Here is an 18,722-nt window from a genome sequence, read left to right as displayed (position 1 = left end):
CCTCCTGTCTCCCTGTCTCCCTGTCCTGTCCGAACAGTTTAGGTATTTGAAATGTCACACGAGGAGAACACCGGGTGGAGACCGCCAGCTTCTCCGGTTACCTTTTAAACAGACGAGTGACTCAACTGATCTCTTTAGTGTGACAGAAAAACTGGTTATCTGGTGTAAAGTGGACACACATCAAAACCGTGAAGGTGTCATATTTAAGAAAGAATATTATTTTTACAGTACTTAATTGTTACCGTTGTTTCTACCAATTCCTGTTCCTCAATTAGATTAGAATAGATTATCCCTTTATTCATCCCCATCGGGGACAAATTTCCCTTGTTACAGCCGCAAATTTTTCTACAAAAAAAGCAAAAAAAACAAACAAGTAAAAACACAAAAAAAAAGGCAAAAAAAACCCAAGAGCAAAAGTGATTGAAGGTAAAGTGGGTTAAAAAAGGTTTTGAAAAGAAAGGGGCGGTTCCCAAAAAAAAAAAACAATATTGCAGTGAAGTGGGACGTTAAAAAGTAAATTGAATGTAATAAAATTTAAAAAAACCCAAAGTAGGAAACCCATAAAAAAAGAAATTTTACCTGTGACCTAAATAATATTGAAAAAAAGAAAGAATTTGTAAGGAAAATATAAATCAAAAATAAAAGAATCAGAGGTGTGTGGGTAATAAAACACAGGAACGAAACTACAACAATAATTTCCCAAAGCAAAAAAAATTATGCTAATTTTCAATTTGGGAGAAAATTTTATCCTTACAGTCAATTTTAATAATAAAATAATATATAAACAGCTTTGAGCCTTTTTTTTCCTTACAAAAAAAAACCTCTTCCATCAAACCCCAAACACTGACACCACGAACCCCCCCCAGCTTGATATCCCTGTTTAAAGAGGCGTTTCTTCCCGGTGAATAGTCGTGACAGAAGCTAGAGCCTTTTTAAAATTTTTAGCCCCGGCTATTTTCAAATTTTAAACTCTCCCAAATAAAAAAAGGCTCGTCCCGTTGGAAAAACTGAACCCGACAGTCGCAAGGAAACGGACATCCTCCCCTCCCCCTCCAAAAAACCCCCTTTAGGGGACGAGGTGTCGGATGACATCGAAAAAAGGTGAGGACGAAAGGGTGAGGGGTTAGGGGGAGGGGGGGAGGGAGAGAGGGAGGGGGGAGGAGAGGGGAGGGAAGGGGGGAAAGGGGGAGGGAAGAAGGAGAGAGGGAGGGGGAAAGGGAAAGGGAGGAGGGGGGAAGGAGGGGGGGGGGAAAGGGAAGGAGGGGGGGGAAAGGGGGAGGGGGGGGGAAGGGAAAGGAGGGGGAGGGAGAGAGGGAGGGGGAAAGGAAGGAGAGAGGGGGGGAAGGAGGGGGGAAGGGGGGAGAGAGGGAGGAAAGGGAAAGGAGGAGGGAGGGGGGAGAGGGGGGAGGTAAGGAGGGAGGGGGAAAAGGGGGGGGGAGAAGGGGAGGGAGGGGGAAGGAGGGAGGGAGGGAGGAGGAGGAGGGAGGGAGGGAGGGAGGGAGGAGGGAGGGGGGAAGGAAGGGGGGAGGGGGGGAAAGGGGGAGGGAGGGAGGAGGGGGGGGAGAGGGGGGGGAACTATGTCTGGGACAGGGGAGAAGGGAAATTTTAATTTTTATAACGGTAATCGGATGAAGAGGGATTTTTTCCCAAGTTTACTACAAGTTGGGTCTTTTTTATAGTTTTGGCCATTTTTTTATGAGTGTGAAACTTTATCATTTTAATCACCAAAAAAAAGTAAAAAGAGGCTGAATCAGATTTTCTTTTGGGGGATGCGGCTCAGGACTAGGCGAAATATATGAGCTTAACCTTTATGTTTTCCTGGGGCAATTTTACCTGTTTTCCTTTGTTTTTTTTTAATTACCAATTAATTACCCAAAAAATGATTAATTCCAAGCTCTTGGCAATTTACATCTTGAAACAGCCTGAAAAAAAATCCCGATTGGGCAAAAAAACAAGATCGTCTCCTAAAAATTAATTCCCCAAAAACTAAACGCAACATCAATTACGGTTCAAAGGGGGACGATTTGTCCGGATTTCGTTTTTTTTGAGCATGCAACCCCACATGGCTCAAAATAGTTTAGATTCAACAAAGAGGAACCCAAAAATTTAACTCTGCAGGCGCACAAAGGGGCAAGAAGGGTCTTTTGGATTTACCCAAAGACAATGGGGTCCCGACTCTGAACATAATTTACAACGGGGGGTGGGTGTTTACCCAAAATAATCAAAAATTATAAATTTTTTTTCCCAAAAAAACAGACATTTGAAATAACTTTATGCAGAAAAAAAGGCACAAATTTTTGCGGGGAAAAAATCCCAGAAAACAGCAAAGAAGTGTTTGATTGTCAATTTGATTTTTCTTAGAAAGGGTTTATCTGGCGGGGAAGCTAGTTTGGGAGAGGGGGTGCCCATAATAGAGGTGTACCATGAGCAGTGGGGCCCGGGGTTTGACTACGAACCGCGGCCCTTTTCATGTCGGCAAAAGGGGGTAAAAAAACCCCAACCCCCCAATGTTAAACCAAAATACACCTTTCCCGGACTACACAAACAACGTTGTGTGATGGGAGGAGCTTGGAGGCGCAGGAAGCTGGATCACCCCTCTTTGTGTTTGAGTTTTCTCTCGGCCTCTCCTTCCTCCGTCAGCGGTTTTTTTTCACTGAGGGGCAGAAGCAAGGGAATCAGTAAAGATCAGTTTCCCCAACAGCGTTACAGCAACAGAGTAGGTTACAGGACACAAAGGTAGTTCGAGGACGCTTTACACAGAGTTTCAAAGCACCGGGTTTTCCCAAAAAATTAAGGTGCTCTAGCCATGTCACGGTTTTTTTAGGTACAATTTTTTTCACTACAGGGAAAAATCTCCTCACATCTGCTAGCTGCCTCCCCCAAAAACCAAAGAAAAAAAATCTCCTCACTATTGCTAGCTGCCCTGTCCCGAACCCCATGTAAAAAACATTCCTCAATTGTAGCTGCCCGTCCCCCGAACCCTTAAAAAAAATTTTACTATCGTAGCTGCCGTCCCTGAAAAAAAAGAAAAAAACACCAAACTTCACTTTTTCCAAACCACTAGGGTGGGTTGAAAACATGCTGGGGTTTGTGGGTTTCAATACCTTTGGGCATAAATGCCTCCGAGGTTTTTTTCCGACACACAATACAGAGATCTCTGGTCTCAGGGGGACATGAGGGAGTGAAGCACAGTCATTTAAAAATACTACCGGGTTTCTAATGATACAAAGCTTAATGCTAATCCGTGAAGTATCCCTTTAACGTGACTGCCTGACCCGACTTAAAACGGTTCCCATGCTGTCTTTGAATGTGTCTTTAACCCTCCTGTTGTCCTCAAGGTCAAATTGACCCGTTTAGAAAATAATAATATATCAGAACTATGACCAAAGAAAAAAAGTCACAAATGTTGGAAAAAAAGCTTCAAAAAACGCAAGATAAATTCAACAAAAACATTTTTTTTTTTTTTATGCTGAAAAAGTGACCAAACAAAAATGAAAAAAAAAAAAAAAAAAAAAAAAAATTCGCAAAAGGTGACAAAACCTTGTTGAAAAGAAGTGCCCCCCCCCAAAAAAATGGTAATGTGAGAAAACTTGTTAAAAAAAAACACTACAAAAACATCATAAAAATGACAAAAAAAATGGGGAAAAAAAATAAAAAAATCTACAAAAACGTTGGGAAAAGTGCAGAAAAAAACCCTCAAAACGTCGACATTTCAGCCCAGAAATACACAAAGTTGCAGGTTGATGGGAAGACAACATGCCTGTGTTTGCCTTAGGCCTCACAATGACTAAATCCGCCCCTGGTGTTATGTGCTCCATTTTAACATCCATTTTGCCTGATCTCAGTCCCTTCTGCAGACTGTATTGCTCTCCTCCATCGTCTCAAAGCGACTGCCCATCACTTCTGATAACAGACTGATTCTTTCGGTTCCTGCTGACTTGACGGTTGCCCTGCAAAAAAAGCCACAACCACTCATTTTCAGATCCAAGGGATCTGGTGTAAGTATCCCTTGTTGTGCTATATTTAGGATGAGCAGCTGTGGTGAGCCCTGTTTGGATGTTGCAGGGATGGATCTGGGGTGACAGCAGCAGCCGACGTAACCGAGGTTAACAAGTGAAACTCTGCGTCAACACGAGGACAAACTGGAGCTTTTAATTTCACTTCTTCTGAGTGGGAAGGAAGCAATTTGCATCCAACTATGGACAATAAATTATAACCCAAACCCCAAGTGTTCTTGTCACCTAAAAATCTGACTTTTGTTTAGTCTTTTATCCTAATAAATGATCCACATTTATAGTTACGCCTCCGTACAAAAGTCCAGTTCATTCATTTTCTCATAGACAATGTCAGGTGACTGATAGTTGGAGCATGTTAAGGCTCGGGCGACATACATAGTACATAAAAAAAAAAAAAAAAAAGAATTGTAGGTTGTTTACATTTCTTTAAACCAATCACAATCGTCTTGGGCGGCGCTAAGCAACGGTGACTCTGCAAAATAGTCTTTTGGAAGAAACTTGTTTTGGTGGAAACATTTGCACCGCGCAAAAGAAAAAACGAACGCCACATACAATATTAACTAATAATTAATTATTTTTTGTTATTGTGTTTTTGTTCAAAGGATTTTAAGTTTCACATCTTAAGTTTGTATTTTTATACACTTTATTCATCAGAACTTTCATACAAACTAATTATTATCATATTTTAGTGAGAACTCATAAATTAATACAAATAACTAATGTTACGGAAATCTGTTTGCTTTGTTACGTGTTTCTGGATTTTTTTTTTTTATACACACAGTATATATATCGGCCGATATATCGGATTATCGGATTTTTAAATAACCAAATGTTTGTTATGCATGATAAAAAAAAACAGCTCTCCCAAAGACTGAAGGCAGGATACATTCAGAAACCTGTATCTCACTCAAAACAGCATGGATGGTTTGGTTTTTCCCAGTTTGTATATGTTTGTGTTTGGGAGCACACCCCAAATCCCAGAAGAAAAAGATATTTTTCATAATATGGGCACTTTAAGGGTTAAAATGTGAGTCTTTGTAAGGGCGTAACTGCGTCAAAACCACGCCGATATCCCAGATAAAAAGGACAAAAAGGACGCTGAACATCTCTCTCTCTCTTCCTGCTGCAGAGAGAGAGAGAGAGAGAGAGAGAGAGAGAGAGAGAGAACGAGACGAGAGAGGAGAGAGGAGAGAGGAGGTAGAGGGAGAGAGAGAGAGAGAGAGAGAGAGAGAGACTTGGCCCACTTTCTCTCTCCATCTCTACCTGCAGTCTCACACGCTGTCAGCTCAGATCTCCCTGAGGAGCCCAGCGAGGGCGGCGGGTTCACCGGCACACAGCGAGGCGCTGGCACACAGCGAGGCGCTGGCACTGCCAGGGTGAGCGCTTCAACCCCCCCGTGCTGCTCAGTGAGCAGAGTTGCAAAGATCAATCAATGAATCATAGGTCGTCAACCCCTGAATCAATCGGCAACTGTTCTGATAATCGACTCGGGTGTAGACTTCCTGATTCTCTCAAATCCAGATTCTAGTTCCTTCCCTCCTCTGTGACAGTGAGCTGAATATATCTGAGTTGTGGACAAAACGAGACACTTGAGGACGTCATCTTGGGCTTTTGAAAACACTAATCCACGTTTTTTTTCTTAATACCTTTTTCTGACATTTCAGTGACCGAGCAACGAACCCTTAATGGGGGGGATGCATATACAAATCCCCAGTTATACAATGTCACGGCACAGGCAGACATTTGCTGCTGAAAGGTCAAAGTGCAGTCAGCAGTAGCTCCATTTCCTTTGAATTTCACTTGTAACACGCTTAACAAGCTCTGCTTCTACTTCATGTATCGGCATGGCAGCGGAGTGCAGCTGCAGCTAAACAGAATCAACGGCTGGATCTTTCCATCTGAAATCCCTCTACTGAACTGTGAATAACAGGGTTCATCACTTTGGCCGCTCACCCACTTCTCTCCACAGTACATACTACAGCCTCACCGAGTATACATACATACATACATACATACATACATACATGCATACATACATGGTGGCTCAATGGTTAGCACTGTGACATAGCCACAATGCTAACCATTGGGCCACCCTGCTGCCCCCTTTATCTAGGTCAATGGCTATTAAGCATGGCATCAACACAATCAATTTTTTTATATTTTTGTCACAAAACATTGGGCCGACGAAATAAGCGCTGAAAATGTCAACATTAAAAATACCAAAAACATCAAAAAAAGCACCCACAACATTGGAAAACTGACAAAAATGTCGGAAAAAGCAATAATAATGTTGAAAAAAACGGGTTTTTTCCCATGGTTGACAGGAAGACAACACAAGGGTTAAGACCCTGGTACACCTTTATTTTGATTTGTCTCTTCCATCGTTGTAGCTCGTTGGCAAACTGTGTGTGAGGGTTCAGCTCCCTGTTTCACCCCTGTATGGGAAAATAGAAAATCAACACTTTTGTTGCCGCTTTATGTAGATGTTTTTATCTTTTTCTTACCCTTTTGGCCCGTTTTTCAACACTTTTGACACTTTTTTGAACACTATTAACTTCAGTTTTACAGTTATTGTTGGAATTTATGGTCAATAAATCTCATTTAAAGGAAATTATACCTAATGTTTGAGTTAGAAAAGCAGAAATTAGGAATTATTTAGACTGAAATTAAAGGAATGGATGTTGATGGAGTATCACAGACTGGACTATTTCAAAACCACTTCAATTTGTTTTTCAAATTAGTATAAAATTGAATAAGACCCAAAATTAATGAAAGTAGAGATTTGTACTTGGCAAAGAGCGTTGGAATCAATCATGTTATTTTGGGGAATTAAAAAGAACATTGATATAGGAAAACGGGTCAATTTGACCCGAGGACAACATGAGGACAACATGAGGACAACATGAGGGTTAAAACAAAGAATAAAGCAAGGCATTAGGCTGCAGGTTAGCAGGTTATTGTTACTACCAAACACTACAAGGGTTGTGCCTTTGAGTCTTTGGGTATTAAGGTGAAGCAAGGCATTATCACCAGAAGCAGTTGTGGGTTGAACTCCCCCTGTATCCACCCTGATATCGGGGTGTTTATGGGTAAAACCCTGCAGCAGACAGCGGGTTAGAGGCAGCTGATGGAGTAATGACGGTTTCAGTGGAAAGAGAAAATCTAGTCAGATGTATAAAATGCTAAATATCAGTTCAAACCTGAGGCGAGGCTCTTTCTTCCTGTGAATCAGAGACATGAAGTCAGTCAGACATCTGGCCCAGAGTAAGCCTGCATGTCAGCCTCGTTACCCTCAGCTCATTTCTCTCCCAGAAAGGCTCAAATCCGGTTAGAAACCATGGATCTGCCCCATGAAACCATCAAAATGTATCTGTGATATAGCCTAAATGTGAAGTACAACGTCTCCTCTCTGCGTAAATGGCGAGAGGAGCGACTCATTCATAGGGAGGGGCCCGGCTCTTTCATGTCTACAAGAACCTGCAGGAGAGGCCGACCGGCGGACTACAGCCTGGAAAGGTCCCGTATGAGCCGGAAAGACACGCACAGACCTCCGGGGACACATTTACAGCGGTTTACCTGCAGAAATACACCGGAGTAGAAGCGAACATTTGAGCTGTTTTTTTAAATCTTTTTATCTTTTCTTACCTCTGTCTGCATGTGCGCGTCCCTCTCCTCCTCGCATCCCTCCATCTGCGCGGATGAAGAGCAGGGAAGCATTTCCCAACTCTGTGGTTTTTTAGCTGTCGCGGTTGTTAAAAAAGAAAAGAAAGCTACCCAGAGGTGTTTTTTTAGCTTTTCAGCAGCACGTGTCTGGATCCGAGCCCATTCCTTTCTCTTTTCTCCTTTCTTTTAATCCAAACACATGGGATGGAGAGGAGCTCGGTGCGCTGCTTCCTCCTCCTCCTCCTTAAACGGATGGTTGGGGGGGGGGGGGGGGTTAAGGGGTGCCCCCTACCACCTGAAATATAATTGCCCCTCCCCCTGGTGCTCCCACCCCCCCCATCCAAAACTGTGATTTCCATTGGATCCGAGCACTAATTGGCTGTCTGTTCTGCCCAGCCATTGTTACATTTTTTTTTTAATTTAACCTTTAATTAACCAGGAAGTCCCTTGAGATTTTATTTTAATTTTTTTTATTTTAACAAAGAACAGTTACATAGTCAGTATGTATAAGTCAAAGGTCGAAACCATGTGTATAAATCAAAATAAATTAAAGTAAAGAAAAGAAAAGGAAAGTGTGGTGTGAATAAAGTCAAATGTATCACCGAAACATGAAAAATGCATCAAACACAACTCCAGTCTTAATTGCCTTTTTTTTTGTTCTTAATGCCTCTTATAGTGTTGCTGTATTGGGGCATTTCTTGAATTAAATGGTCAGAACATGGTTTGTGAATGTGGAATTTCCCCAATAACAAGATTCATTGAATAAAATAAACATCTTTATCCTTCTCACTGTCTTCAAAGCAAGTCGCTTGAGATTGAAATCTCTTTTCTGAGGGAGACCAGTTATAATTTAAATAGAAATACAGCAAAACAAACAAGCATCACACATAGAGGAAAGGAGCAGGTCACATGTGGCAGTTACATTTTTTAAATTAAATGGCATTTTAACATTAAATTAATTTAATGGGACTAGATAATTCGGATGGAGTTATTCCTAAATTATTCCAAGTCCATGGAGCGAAGTAAGAGAAGGCTTTATTCCCAGCTCAGTATAAACCCTTTATGACAAAATATCCCAAATTCTGATACCGTGGAACCAGCACTGGAGAGTTTTTTAATAAAGTGGCAGACTGGAAATGTGTATTGTGTTTTCAGATATACAAAATGTTCGGATTTTATCTTCTGCCACGACTTTATGAACTCATTCTGCTTCGTTATGAATTTAATTTCCCTTCCCTGACATTATAACAACGTGTTGTTGCTTTAAGGCCGCCATTGGCGTAGTCATGGTGCGTTCAAGTGTCGAGAGGAAATGTTTGAAATTTGAAGGTTCAGACAGATGCGAGACCAGCGTTGCATTCAATTTCAAATTTGCATCAGTTGAAAATGAGCAAAAACGTCACAGCAATACATTTAAAAAACTGACTAACCGGTTTTTTTTTTGACATTTTTGACGTTGTTTCAACGCTTTTGACGTGTATTTTGTTTTTAAGTTGTCAAATTTTGTGTTTAATAATGTTTTATTTATTTGTTGTTATTTGCAATGGATCCCAGACCGATTGCTTTTGTGTCTTTTTATCATATATGTGCTGTCTCTTGATGCCAACCTATTAACCAATCACAATCATCCCCATTAGGTCTATGTGAAGTATGACGTAGGCTCCACAACAACGTGCGTGTGTGTGTCTCTGTGTGTGTGTGTGTGTGTACATGTGTGCGTGTGTGTACGCGTGTGTGTTTGTGTGTGAGTGTGCGTTTGTGTCTGCGTGTGTACGTGTGCATGCGTGTGTGTGTGCGCATGCGTGAGAGTGGGAAACAGCTTTTCCACAGTGACATCTAGCGTCAATAACGTGCAACTACAACAACAGATCATCAACTATATTTTAACACAATGAATTTATTATAACTTTAAGCCTAGATAAAAAATAAAATATGTAGTACATAATAATGTATTACCTTTAGAAAAAACAGCCTGACAGGGGTCGTACAGTTTGACAACAGTCGTACACACCCATATACACACACGGAAATATATATATATATATATATATAAAAATATATATTATATAATATATATATATATTATATGTCTGAACATAACAAAATTTAAAACATAACTCAAAACAGATCTTTGGTTTTTGCTATTGTCCCCGTGCCGAATCACTTTTTTTTTACCAAGACCCCAAAAAAAATTACACTTATTTGAAAAACGTTAATAATTCATAATTTCTGCTTATTTTAAACTCTAATATTAGGTATAATTCTGTATAAATGAGGGTTGTTGACCATGGATTCCAAAAAGTAGTAAAACTAGGGGTAGTCTTTTCTTTTTGTTTTTTTTTGTCAAATGTTCCGATGTTTTTGTCACTTTTTCCACTTTGTACGTTGATTTGGTTTTTCTGCGTATCTTTTTATGTTTTTGTTGTTTTCTTCCCCACGTTTGTGAAGCTTTTTTACAACATTTTTCAGCTTTTTTAACCCAAATATTAGGTATAATTCTATGTAAATGAGGGTTATTGACCATGAGTAGTAGTAAAACTAGTGGTACTAAGGTGGTGTTAGTGAAAATTTAAAACAAAAAAAGGGTGAAAAAGGGACGAAAACGTCCTTATTTTGTCCGTCTTTGACTCGGGAGGACAACGCAAGGGTTAACGCAGGTCACGTGACACACTGTAAACACGGAAGTGCCTTCAGCAGGACAGAAGAAGAAGAACACCACCCGGTGAGCTCCAGCTTCCTCCTCCGAACCTGTCCCGGTACCGGTCAGTTTAAGCCCACGCGGACCCCCCGAGACGACGCGATGGATAAAGTGTTTTTTCTCACGGTGACGTTGAGCCTCGTTAAAGCCCGGTAACGTGCAGCTCCGCCGGGCCCGAGAGGGTCACGAGGCACGGTGAGGGCCTTGTCTATGGGGCGTCCATTGCCTCCGGGCCTTCAAATTTTTCAGCAAAAATTAAATGGAAAACACCAACCATCTAATCTGGGGGGGTGCTAGGGAGCTGGGTTGGGAACCAAAGGGTCGCGGGTTCAAGTCCCCCGTACGGACCAAGGTATGGTGGTGGACTGGGAGCTGGAGAGGGCCAGTTCCCCTCCTGGGCACTGCCAAGGTGCTCTTGAGCAAGGCATCAAACCCCCACCTGCTCGGGGTGCCTTTTCATGGGCAGCCCCCCCCACTCTGATACACATACACATATATATATATATATATATATATGTATGTATATTGTATGTATGTATGTATGTATGTGTGTGTGTGTGTGTGTGTGGGGTGTGTGTTGTGTTGTACTGTATATGTGCATGTATAGGTCCTGAGCATGTGTGTGTGTGTAGTTCAGGCCTGTGTGTAATGTGTGTAACAACAACAGAGTGTGAATTGTAACTATATACACTCTGTTGATACACTCTTATCTTCAACCCTCATCATGTGTTCCTCGGGGTCAAATTTGACCCGTTTTCAGTTTTTTTTTTTTTTTTCAAATCACAAAAAATGGGCCTTTGAAATAAGAGCTGAAAATGTCAACATCACAAATATCAAATAACTTTGGAAAAAACGTCAAAAAAAAGCACCCACAGCATTGAGAAAGTGACAAAAATGACGGAAATAAGCGATAATAGTGTTGAAAAAAACTTTTGTTTTCATGGTTGACGGGAAGGGTCAACACAGTCCCAGTTAATCAGTTACACCTTTTATAAAGAGATGATAGATCCATTTAAATGGGTCAATGTTTCATCATAAGGAATGAAATGGCTCACAGACATTGTGTATTTTCAAAACTTGAGAAAATTAAATACACGTTGAGAGGATGTAGAGTCAAATATTTCCATAAATGGCAAAAAAAACGCTTTATTTCCTGTTTCACTAATTTAGAAGAACTACCCAATTGAATGTGTTCCTGGTTTGTTGTTCCTTTGTTTTGCATAAATACCAGTAGTGTGTGTGTGTGTGTGTGTTGGTTGTGGTGAGCTGTGTGTGTGTGTGTGTGTGTGTGTGTGTGGTGGGGTGTGTGTGTTGTGTGGTGTGTGTGTGTGTGTGTGTGTGTGGGGTGTGTGTACATGTACGTGTTGAACTCTCACTGCATTCATTTTCCGGTCTTAACAAATTTCTCTGATTTAATTTAAATATTTCTCCTACATTCTTATCATTTTTTTAGTTTTTTGGATTATTTTGTTTTGTTTGTGTGTATATGTGTCTGTGTATATATGCAATATGTTTAAAAAAAAAAAAAAAAGGTATAAAGAATTAAAATAAACTGTATCTGTGATTGGAAGTATTGTATATTGAATATTTCCAATGTTACATCAATGTAACATGGGAAGACCTACTTACCGTAATGTGTAGAAGAGATGAGCAAGATTAGCAAAGCAAATTTATAAAAAGTAGCCTAAGTTATTATTAACGTTTTCAAATTCATGTCTCCTTTTATTTTGGGAATTGCAAAGACACGTGCACTGTGTTAGAAATAAAACATGATGGATTACTTCACCCAGGTCTCTGGTCTGGGGGGAGTTGGTTTTCATACGGAAATGAAGTGAAACCTGTCTGGAAGGTAGAAAAAAAAAAGACATTTTCTAAAAGCTACACTGGTAAGACTTGGACAGAGTTAATGGGAATTATATATGGTCTTTTTCAATAAAAAAATGTTATTTATTTTTCTTTGATTGCAGGTTGTGTGTACATATGTGTGTGTATGTATGCAAATATATATATACACACACACACACACACACACACACACACACACACACACACACACACCACACACACACACCACACACGTACATGTGTCTTTGTACTCCCCAAAATGAAGGAGACATGAATTTGAAAATGCTAATAATAACTTAGGCTATTTTTATAAATATTGCTTTGCTTATTCATCTTTTCTACACATTACGGTAAGTAGGCCTTCCCAATTTACAATGATGTAACATTTTTTTTTATTGGAAATACACAATACTTACAGTCATGGATACAGTTTACCCTTCTTTTTTTAACGTATATGCATATGTACACGGACACTTACTGTATACACACACACACACACACACACACACACACACACACACACACATATATATATATATATATATATATATATATATATATATATATATATATATTTTAATATATGTTGTGTTCTAGTTTCTTGTCTCCTCTGGGACAGTAAACTCTTTGCGTTGTGGACAAAACGAGACGTTTGAGGACGTCTTCTTGGCCTAATCCGACATTTTCCATCATTTCCGGACACTGTAGCTGTAACAGCTAATCCATTAATAGAGAAACTAATCAACAATGAACATTATTTGCTGCACTAACGCCTTGTTTTCTAATTCTGATATAATCTGTGTGTTGTGGACAGGTTCTGGGGTTTGACTGGAAGAACTGCGGCCCGCCAGATGATCCAGCTGTTCTCAAGACTCTGGTCCTGTCTCCAGACCCCATCTCCATCCCCGGAGACCTGACGGCCTCCGCCTCCGGATCCACATCCGTGGAGCTGTCTGCTCCCCTGGCTGTGAGTACTCTAAGGACTTAGGGCTGGGTGGGGTATCCATATTTTAAGGTATATTGATATATTTTTAAACGAGACACAAGGAAAAGGGAAAAAACCTGTATTTGGGCCAGTGTTTCCGCTTGACCCAGAAGGAAAACCCAGAAGAAGAATAGTTAGGCTACTGGATGTGAGCCGGACCCTGGACCCGGGGCGAGAGACGTGACCCCGGACCAGATTATTGGACAGGAGTTAATATGAATTATCTGTGGTTTGTAGAGCTGTAAGCGCAGCACCTTTTTTTTAAAGGGAGCTGAATAATTTTGCACGCCCAATCTTTCAGTTTTTTAGTTTTTGAAATATCCAATAAATTTCATCCCACTTCATAATTGTGTCCCACTTGTTGTTGATTCTTCACAAAAAAATTACAGTTTTTGTATCTTTGTGTTTTGAAGCCTGAAATGTGGAAAATGGTCGAAAAGTTCAAGGGGGGCCGAATACTTTCGCAAGGCGCTTTTATGTATCGTGTATTCATACGAAAAATACAGCGATTGTTTTTGTTGTTTTCGGTCCATATCGCCCAGCCCTTCTCTGTCCTTAAACAGACATTATTGTCTATTTGTGTTGTTGTTTACACCAGGACACCTGTGGGTTATTATTACACATATTACAGCATGATACACGACTCTCAGAACTTCTGTTCACCAACACAGAGGCCTCCGTCTCTACGTAAAGCGAGATTATTGGGCCATAAACACGGTGTTGCACAACACTGGTTGAACTTGTCTTGGTGAGGAGACGTCGGTCTGCAGTGTGTTGGTTGTTGTTGGCTGGCGTGTCTGGATCTGCTGCGTTGTGTACACAGGGTTTCCCCTTCCATTATCAGTAGGATAATGGACATGTTATGTCAAAACTAACTCATTTAATTGACTAAATGAGTCAGACTTGATGATTGTAATGGTCTCTGGTAGAGGTGGGGGAAAATACTCAATACAGCATAGTATTGCAATATTTTCTGCTGTAATGCTGTATCTCTCTCTCCTCTCTCTCTCTCTCTCTTCTCTCTCCCTCTCTCTCTCTCTCTCTCTCTCTCTCTCTCTCTTCTCTCTCTCTCTCTCTCCTCTCTCCTCCTCCACCCTTTCTCCTCCCCTCTCTCTCTCTCTCTCGCTCATTGAATTATTATTCACAGATGTTGGTTGTTTGGTCCCATTTTGCAGCAATAAACTCAAAGTGATCACAGTGAACAAACAGAGAAATGTATCTTTTAGATAAAACAGATGTTGACAACGTTTCCTTTTGGGGACGTCATTTGAAATTAGGAATAAATAATGATATAATAAAATTGCAGTATATCGCAGAATATTGATTTTTTTTTTAACCGATTGTGCGTCCTCACATTCATATTGTCCATCCTGAGTGACTGAACCACAGCGGACTGCAGCCTCAGCTCTGTAAATAGTTCCCAGTCTTTACCAGAGAAACCAGAGGGAGCCGATCATTTGCTTCCTGGTTTTATGTACGAACCTGCGAGGTCACGGGAGGACACTCGTCATCGTCTCCTGACGATAAGATTGTTATCACTTCTCGTAATGTCCTCTTTTGTCATGTTGGGACTTCCTCAAAAGTTCAACTCGTGTCCCTTTTCACACAGACCTGTTCCTCCTGTTGTGCTTCTCTATTGCTTTGATATGTTTATTACACCGTCACCATGTTCACACACTTTAAATCAAGAAATAAAGGCCGATAAAGAACTGTTAAGGCCGATACTATACAAATATTTGGTTATTTAAATCCAAAAATGCGTCACAAAACATAAACAGATTTCCCTAACATTAGTTATTTGTAGTTATTTAAGAGTTCTCACTAAAATAATATAATAATTTGTTTTATTGTCACAACAGAACATCAAAATATATTAAATGTCTGATAAATAAAATGTATAAAAATACAAACTTAAGAAATGAAACTTAAAGTCCTTTTGAACAAAAACACATCAACAAAAAAAAACAGTGTTGCTAACAGGGACGTTGTAGAGCGTCCTCTGGGGGACAGACTATACAACGCCATCACCAACAGGGACGTTGTAGAGCGTCCTCTGGGGGACAGACTATACAACGCCATCACCAACAGGGACGTTGTAGAGCGTCCTCTGGTGGACAGACTATGCAACGCCATCACTAACAGGGACGCTGTAGAGCGTCCTCTGGTGGACAGACTATGCAACGCCATCACTAACAGGGACGTTGTGGAGCGTCCTCTGGTGGACAGACTATGCAACGCCATCACTAACAGGGACGTTGTAGAGGGTGTTAAGTTTGTATTTTTATACATTTTATTTATCAGAACTTTAATATATTTTGATGTTCTGTTCTGACAAAACAAATTATTATATTTGAGTGAGAGCTCATAAATAACTACAAACAACATTAGGGAAATCTGTTTGTTTCGTAACACCTTTCTGGATTTTTAAAAATATATCGGCCGATATGTCAGATTTTTAAAATTGTATTGTATCGTCCTTTATCAGTCGGGCTCTACTGCAGTAGTTTCTCTTATTAATGGCCTTTTATTAATTAGATCTGTAGCATACTGCTTTTATTAATTAGCATACTGCGTTTATGTAGTGTGTGTGTGTGTGTGTGTGTGTGTGTGGGTGTGTGTGTGTGGGGGGTTGTGTGTGTGTGTTTTGTGTGTGTGTGTGTGTGTGTGTGTGTGTGTTTTTGTGTTGTTTTTTTTTTTTTTTAGGGTTATAAACAGTGCTGAGATGTCTGGTTTAATGTGTATTATGTGTCCATATGCCTGAACTGTACAACAAATTACATCGAGGGACATTAAAGTTTTCTAAGTCTAAATGAGACATTTGACATACTTTGCGTGGCAATTACAGGCATCTCAGAGCACTGGAAACACTCAAAAATATGTTATTTCCTCACCTCATTTGATGTAAGTGTCTACTCTGGACATTCACTAGTCCTCAGGTAGCTCTGAGGTGGCGAGCTCTGTAACATTTAGTTTGACGAGCATTAAAGCTGTTTCAAGAACCTGCAAATGTTTTTTAATTTGACGTAATATTGAAGGATTTTGGATGCAGATCTTCCAAACTGCCCAACCTCTAACGTTGTTGATTTGGCGTAGTACAACTTTAATTTCCTTGCAGGAGTCATCCCAAAAGGATTAATAAAGCTTAGTCTAAGTCTAAGTCTAATATTGCAGGATTTTGGATGAAGATCTTCCAAACTGTCCACAGGAACCTCTAACGTCGTTTGTCCCCCCAGCTCAACGTGACCCTGGAAAAGGAGGTGGTGGGGATCTGGGTGAAGGTCCCGTGTGTGGACGAGCTGGGCAGCTGTCACTACCCCGACGCCTGTGCCATCCTGAACCAGCTGATCCCCCCGGGTCAGGACTGCCCCGAGCCGCTCCACACCTACGGACTGCCCTGCCGCTGCCCCTTCAAAGCCGTGAGTCCTTTCACAACCTCTCTCTCTCGCTCTCGCTCTCTCTCTCTCTCTCTCTCTCTCTCTCAGAAAGAGAACCTGGAGAAACCTTTTTAACTTCAGAACCTTCAACGAACTTTCACCACAGCCTACGTCATTGGCCTGAAGGATCTCTTTAAGAGAATAGCAGGGTGTGTGTGTGTGTGTGTGTGTGTGTGTTTTGAGTAGCGACTCTATAGTCCAGGAGTAGAAGTAGAACCAGGAAATGAGTCGGGGGGGCGGGGTGCAAAGCTACCGAGAGGTGCACGTCAGTCTACGGCATAGGGTCCAGGTCCGGGTCTCTACGTACCTACGTACGTAGCCACAGCGTAGATGTAACGCAGCAATACATACAAGAAATGTGTATATTTTAAGAGAAATTGTTCATAGCTTGTGATTCACAGTTGTTTAATGTTTATTTACACTACGAATTGCATCATGGGACCTTGATTTATTCTCAACTCTGACAACTTTTGGCGACTATGGAGGTTGAATACGGACAACAGAGTTCTTTTTAGAAGTTTAACTGCTTTTGTGTGAGATTTAGTTTGAGTTTTAAATAACAGAAAATGTTCTATGAGCAAAACGATATATTGTGCAGGCCTAGTCTGAGCTCCTCTCTCCTCTCTCTCTCTCCCCCCCCCCCCCCCCCCCCCCCCCCCCTCCCTGCAGGGATCGTACTCTCTGCCCCAGTCGGACTTCTTCCTGCCCTACATGGACCTGCCCTACTGGCTGACTAACGGGGACTACCGTGTGCAGGGGGTCCTGGGCAGCCGGGGCAAAGAGCTGGGCTGCCTCAAGCTGTCCCTCTCCATCCGCTCCCTCTGAGCGACGTTCTCAGCTCGTCGGTTGTTTGCACATAGAAACGATTTGAAAAAGTCGGGGAAAACGAAGCAGAAGTTGCACAAAGCTCTGAAACCGACGAAGCTCTCAGCCAGGGCTCTGTCGCTCTGAAAAAAACGGGAAAATCATATTTCACATTTCTGCTGCACAGAAAGATGTTTTGGGAAAACAGATGTATAATATAATGCAAGAACGTCTGCACCGTAAACTAATGACGGCACACGGAACAACACCTTTTAATTTTTTAGTTATTTTAAGACATAAAAAGGGGAGAGATGCATCAAGGACTAAACCTCTATCTATGTATACACACACAATCATTGATTGGTTGTTGTTGGGTGATTTTGAGCTGATGAGTAGAAGCTCTGCAGGGAATTATGCCACGTCTATTTTAGTACAACAGATTATGTATTTTTTGATTTGTATTATCTGTGTTTTTACTAAGTGCCCGATGAATGACTGTCTCTATGAAATGAACAAGAGATGAAACTAAATCATTAACTGGGTTAGTTTGATTTTGTGATGTCGAATGATTGTTTTCTTCACTTTTGATAACAAACAACGATTGAATGATGTATGTTCTGTGAATGATTCCACACACAATGTACGATTTTAAAAAAAATAAAAAAATAAACATCATCCAATTGGTTTTAAAATGGCGTTATACATGTGTCTCATTCCTGAGCGAGTAGCTGCTGTATTGCAACAGCCTTTTCACCTGTTTAACCCAAAAATCTATTAAAGGACTCCAGACTGTCCAGAACTCAGCTGCCAGGTTTTCAAAGACCTACGACCACATGTCTCCGGTTTTAGATCCATTACACCGGCTCCCAGGATGTTTTAGAATTGACTTTAAAATTCTACTGATCACTTTTAAAGCTCTTCATGGCCTCTCGCCTTGTTATAGTTCTGATCTTTTAGTCCCGTATGTACACCAGCACGCAGCTTGAGATCCTCGGGCAGAGGTCGGGTATCTGGTCCAGAGTCTGGACTCAAAACTAAAGGGGACGGGGTCCCGAGGCTCTGGACCAGCCTGCCCGAGGAGACCAGGTCTGCTGAGTCAGCAAACTCCTTTAAGTCGCTTCTTAAAACCTACTTTTATAGGAGAGCCTTTCCCGATCTTATTTGACTTTGTTTTTTATTCCTTTTATTTTATTGTATTTTACTAATTTTATATTTATCTGTATTTTAGTCGTTTCAAAGTTTTCATGCTTGTATGTTTTTGTATTATTGTCTCTTGG

General features: G+C 40.9%; 1 protein-coding gene across 1 annotated transcript; it reads left to right on the top strand.

Moving 5' to 3' along the window:
• The first annotated feature begins 1,085 nt into the window (after positions 1 to 1,085).
• On the top strand, positions 1,086 to 17,694 carry gm2a (ganglioside GM2 activator). The gene is made up of 6 exons (XM_032528633.1): positions 1,086 to 1,115; positions 5,286 to 5,392; positions 10,526 to 10,568; positions 13,031 to 13,189; positions 16,441 to 16,623; positions 17,311 to 17,694. The coding sequence occupies exons 1-6, from the start codon at positions 1,086 to 1,088 to the stop codon at positions 17,464 to 17,466; spliced, it is 678 nt and encodes a 225-aa protein (XP_032384524.1). The 3' UTR covers positions 17,467 to 17,694.
• Positions 17,695 to 18,722: the final 1,028 nt, after the last annotated feature.

Source organism: Etheostoma spectabile, chromosome 10 (genome assembly GCF_008692095.1).
Source record: "Etheostoma spectabile isolate EspeVRDwgs_2016 chromosome 10, UIUC_Espe_1.0, whole genome shotgun sequence".
Taxonomy (NCBI): domain Eukaryota; kingdom Metazoa; phylum Chordata; class Actinopteri; order Perciformes; family Percidae; genus Etheostoma; species Etheostoma spectabile.
Note: the sequence above shows the minus strand (reverse complement) of the source record. Positions and strands in the feature narration are given on the sequence as shown.

Coding starts and splice junctions, on each gene's coding strand:
- gm2a (XM_032528633.1), top strand. CDS start 1,086: ATGACATCGAAAAAAGGTGAGGACGAAAGG. Junction 5,393..10,525: donor GAGGCGCTGGCACTGCCAGG/GTGAGCGCTTCA, acceptor GCCTCGTTAAAG/CCCGGTAACGTGCAGCTCCG. Junction 13,190..16,440: donor AGCTGTCTGCTCCCCTGGCT/GTGAGTACTCTA, acceptor TTGTCCCCCCAG/CTCAACGTGACCCTGGAAAA.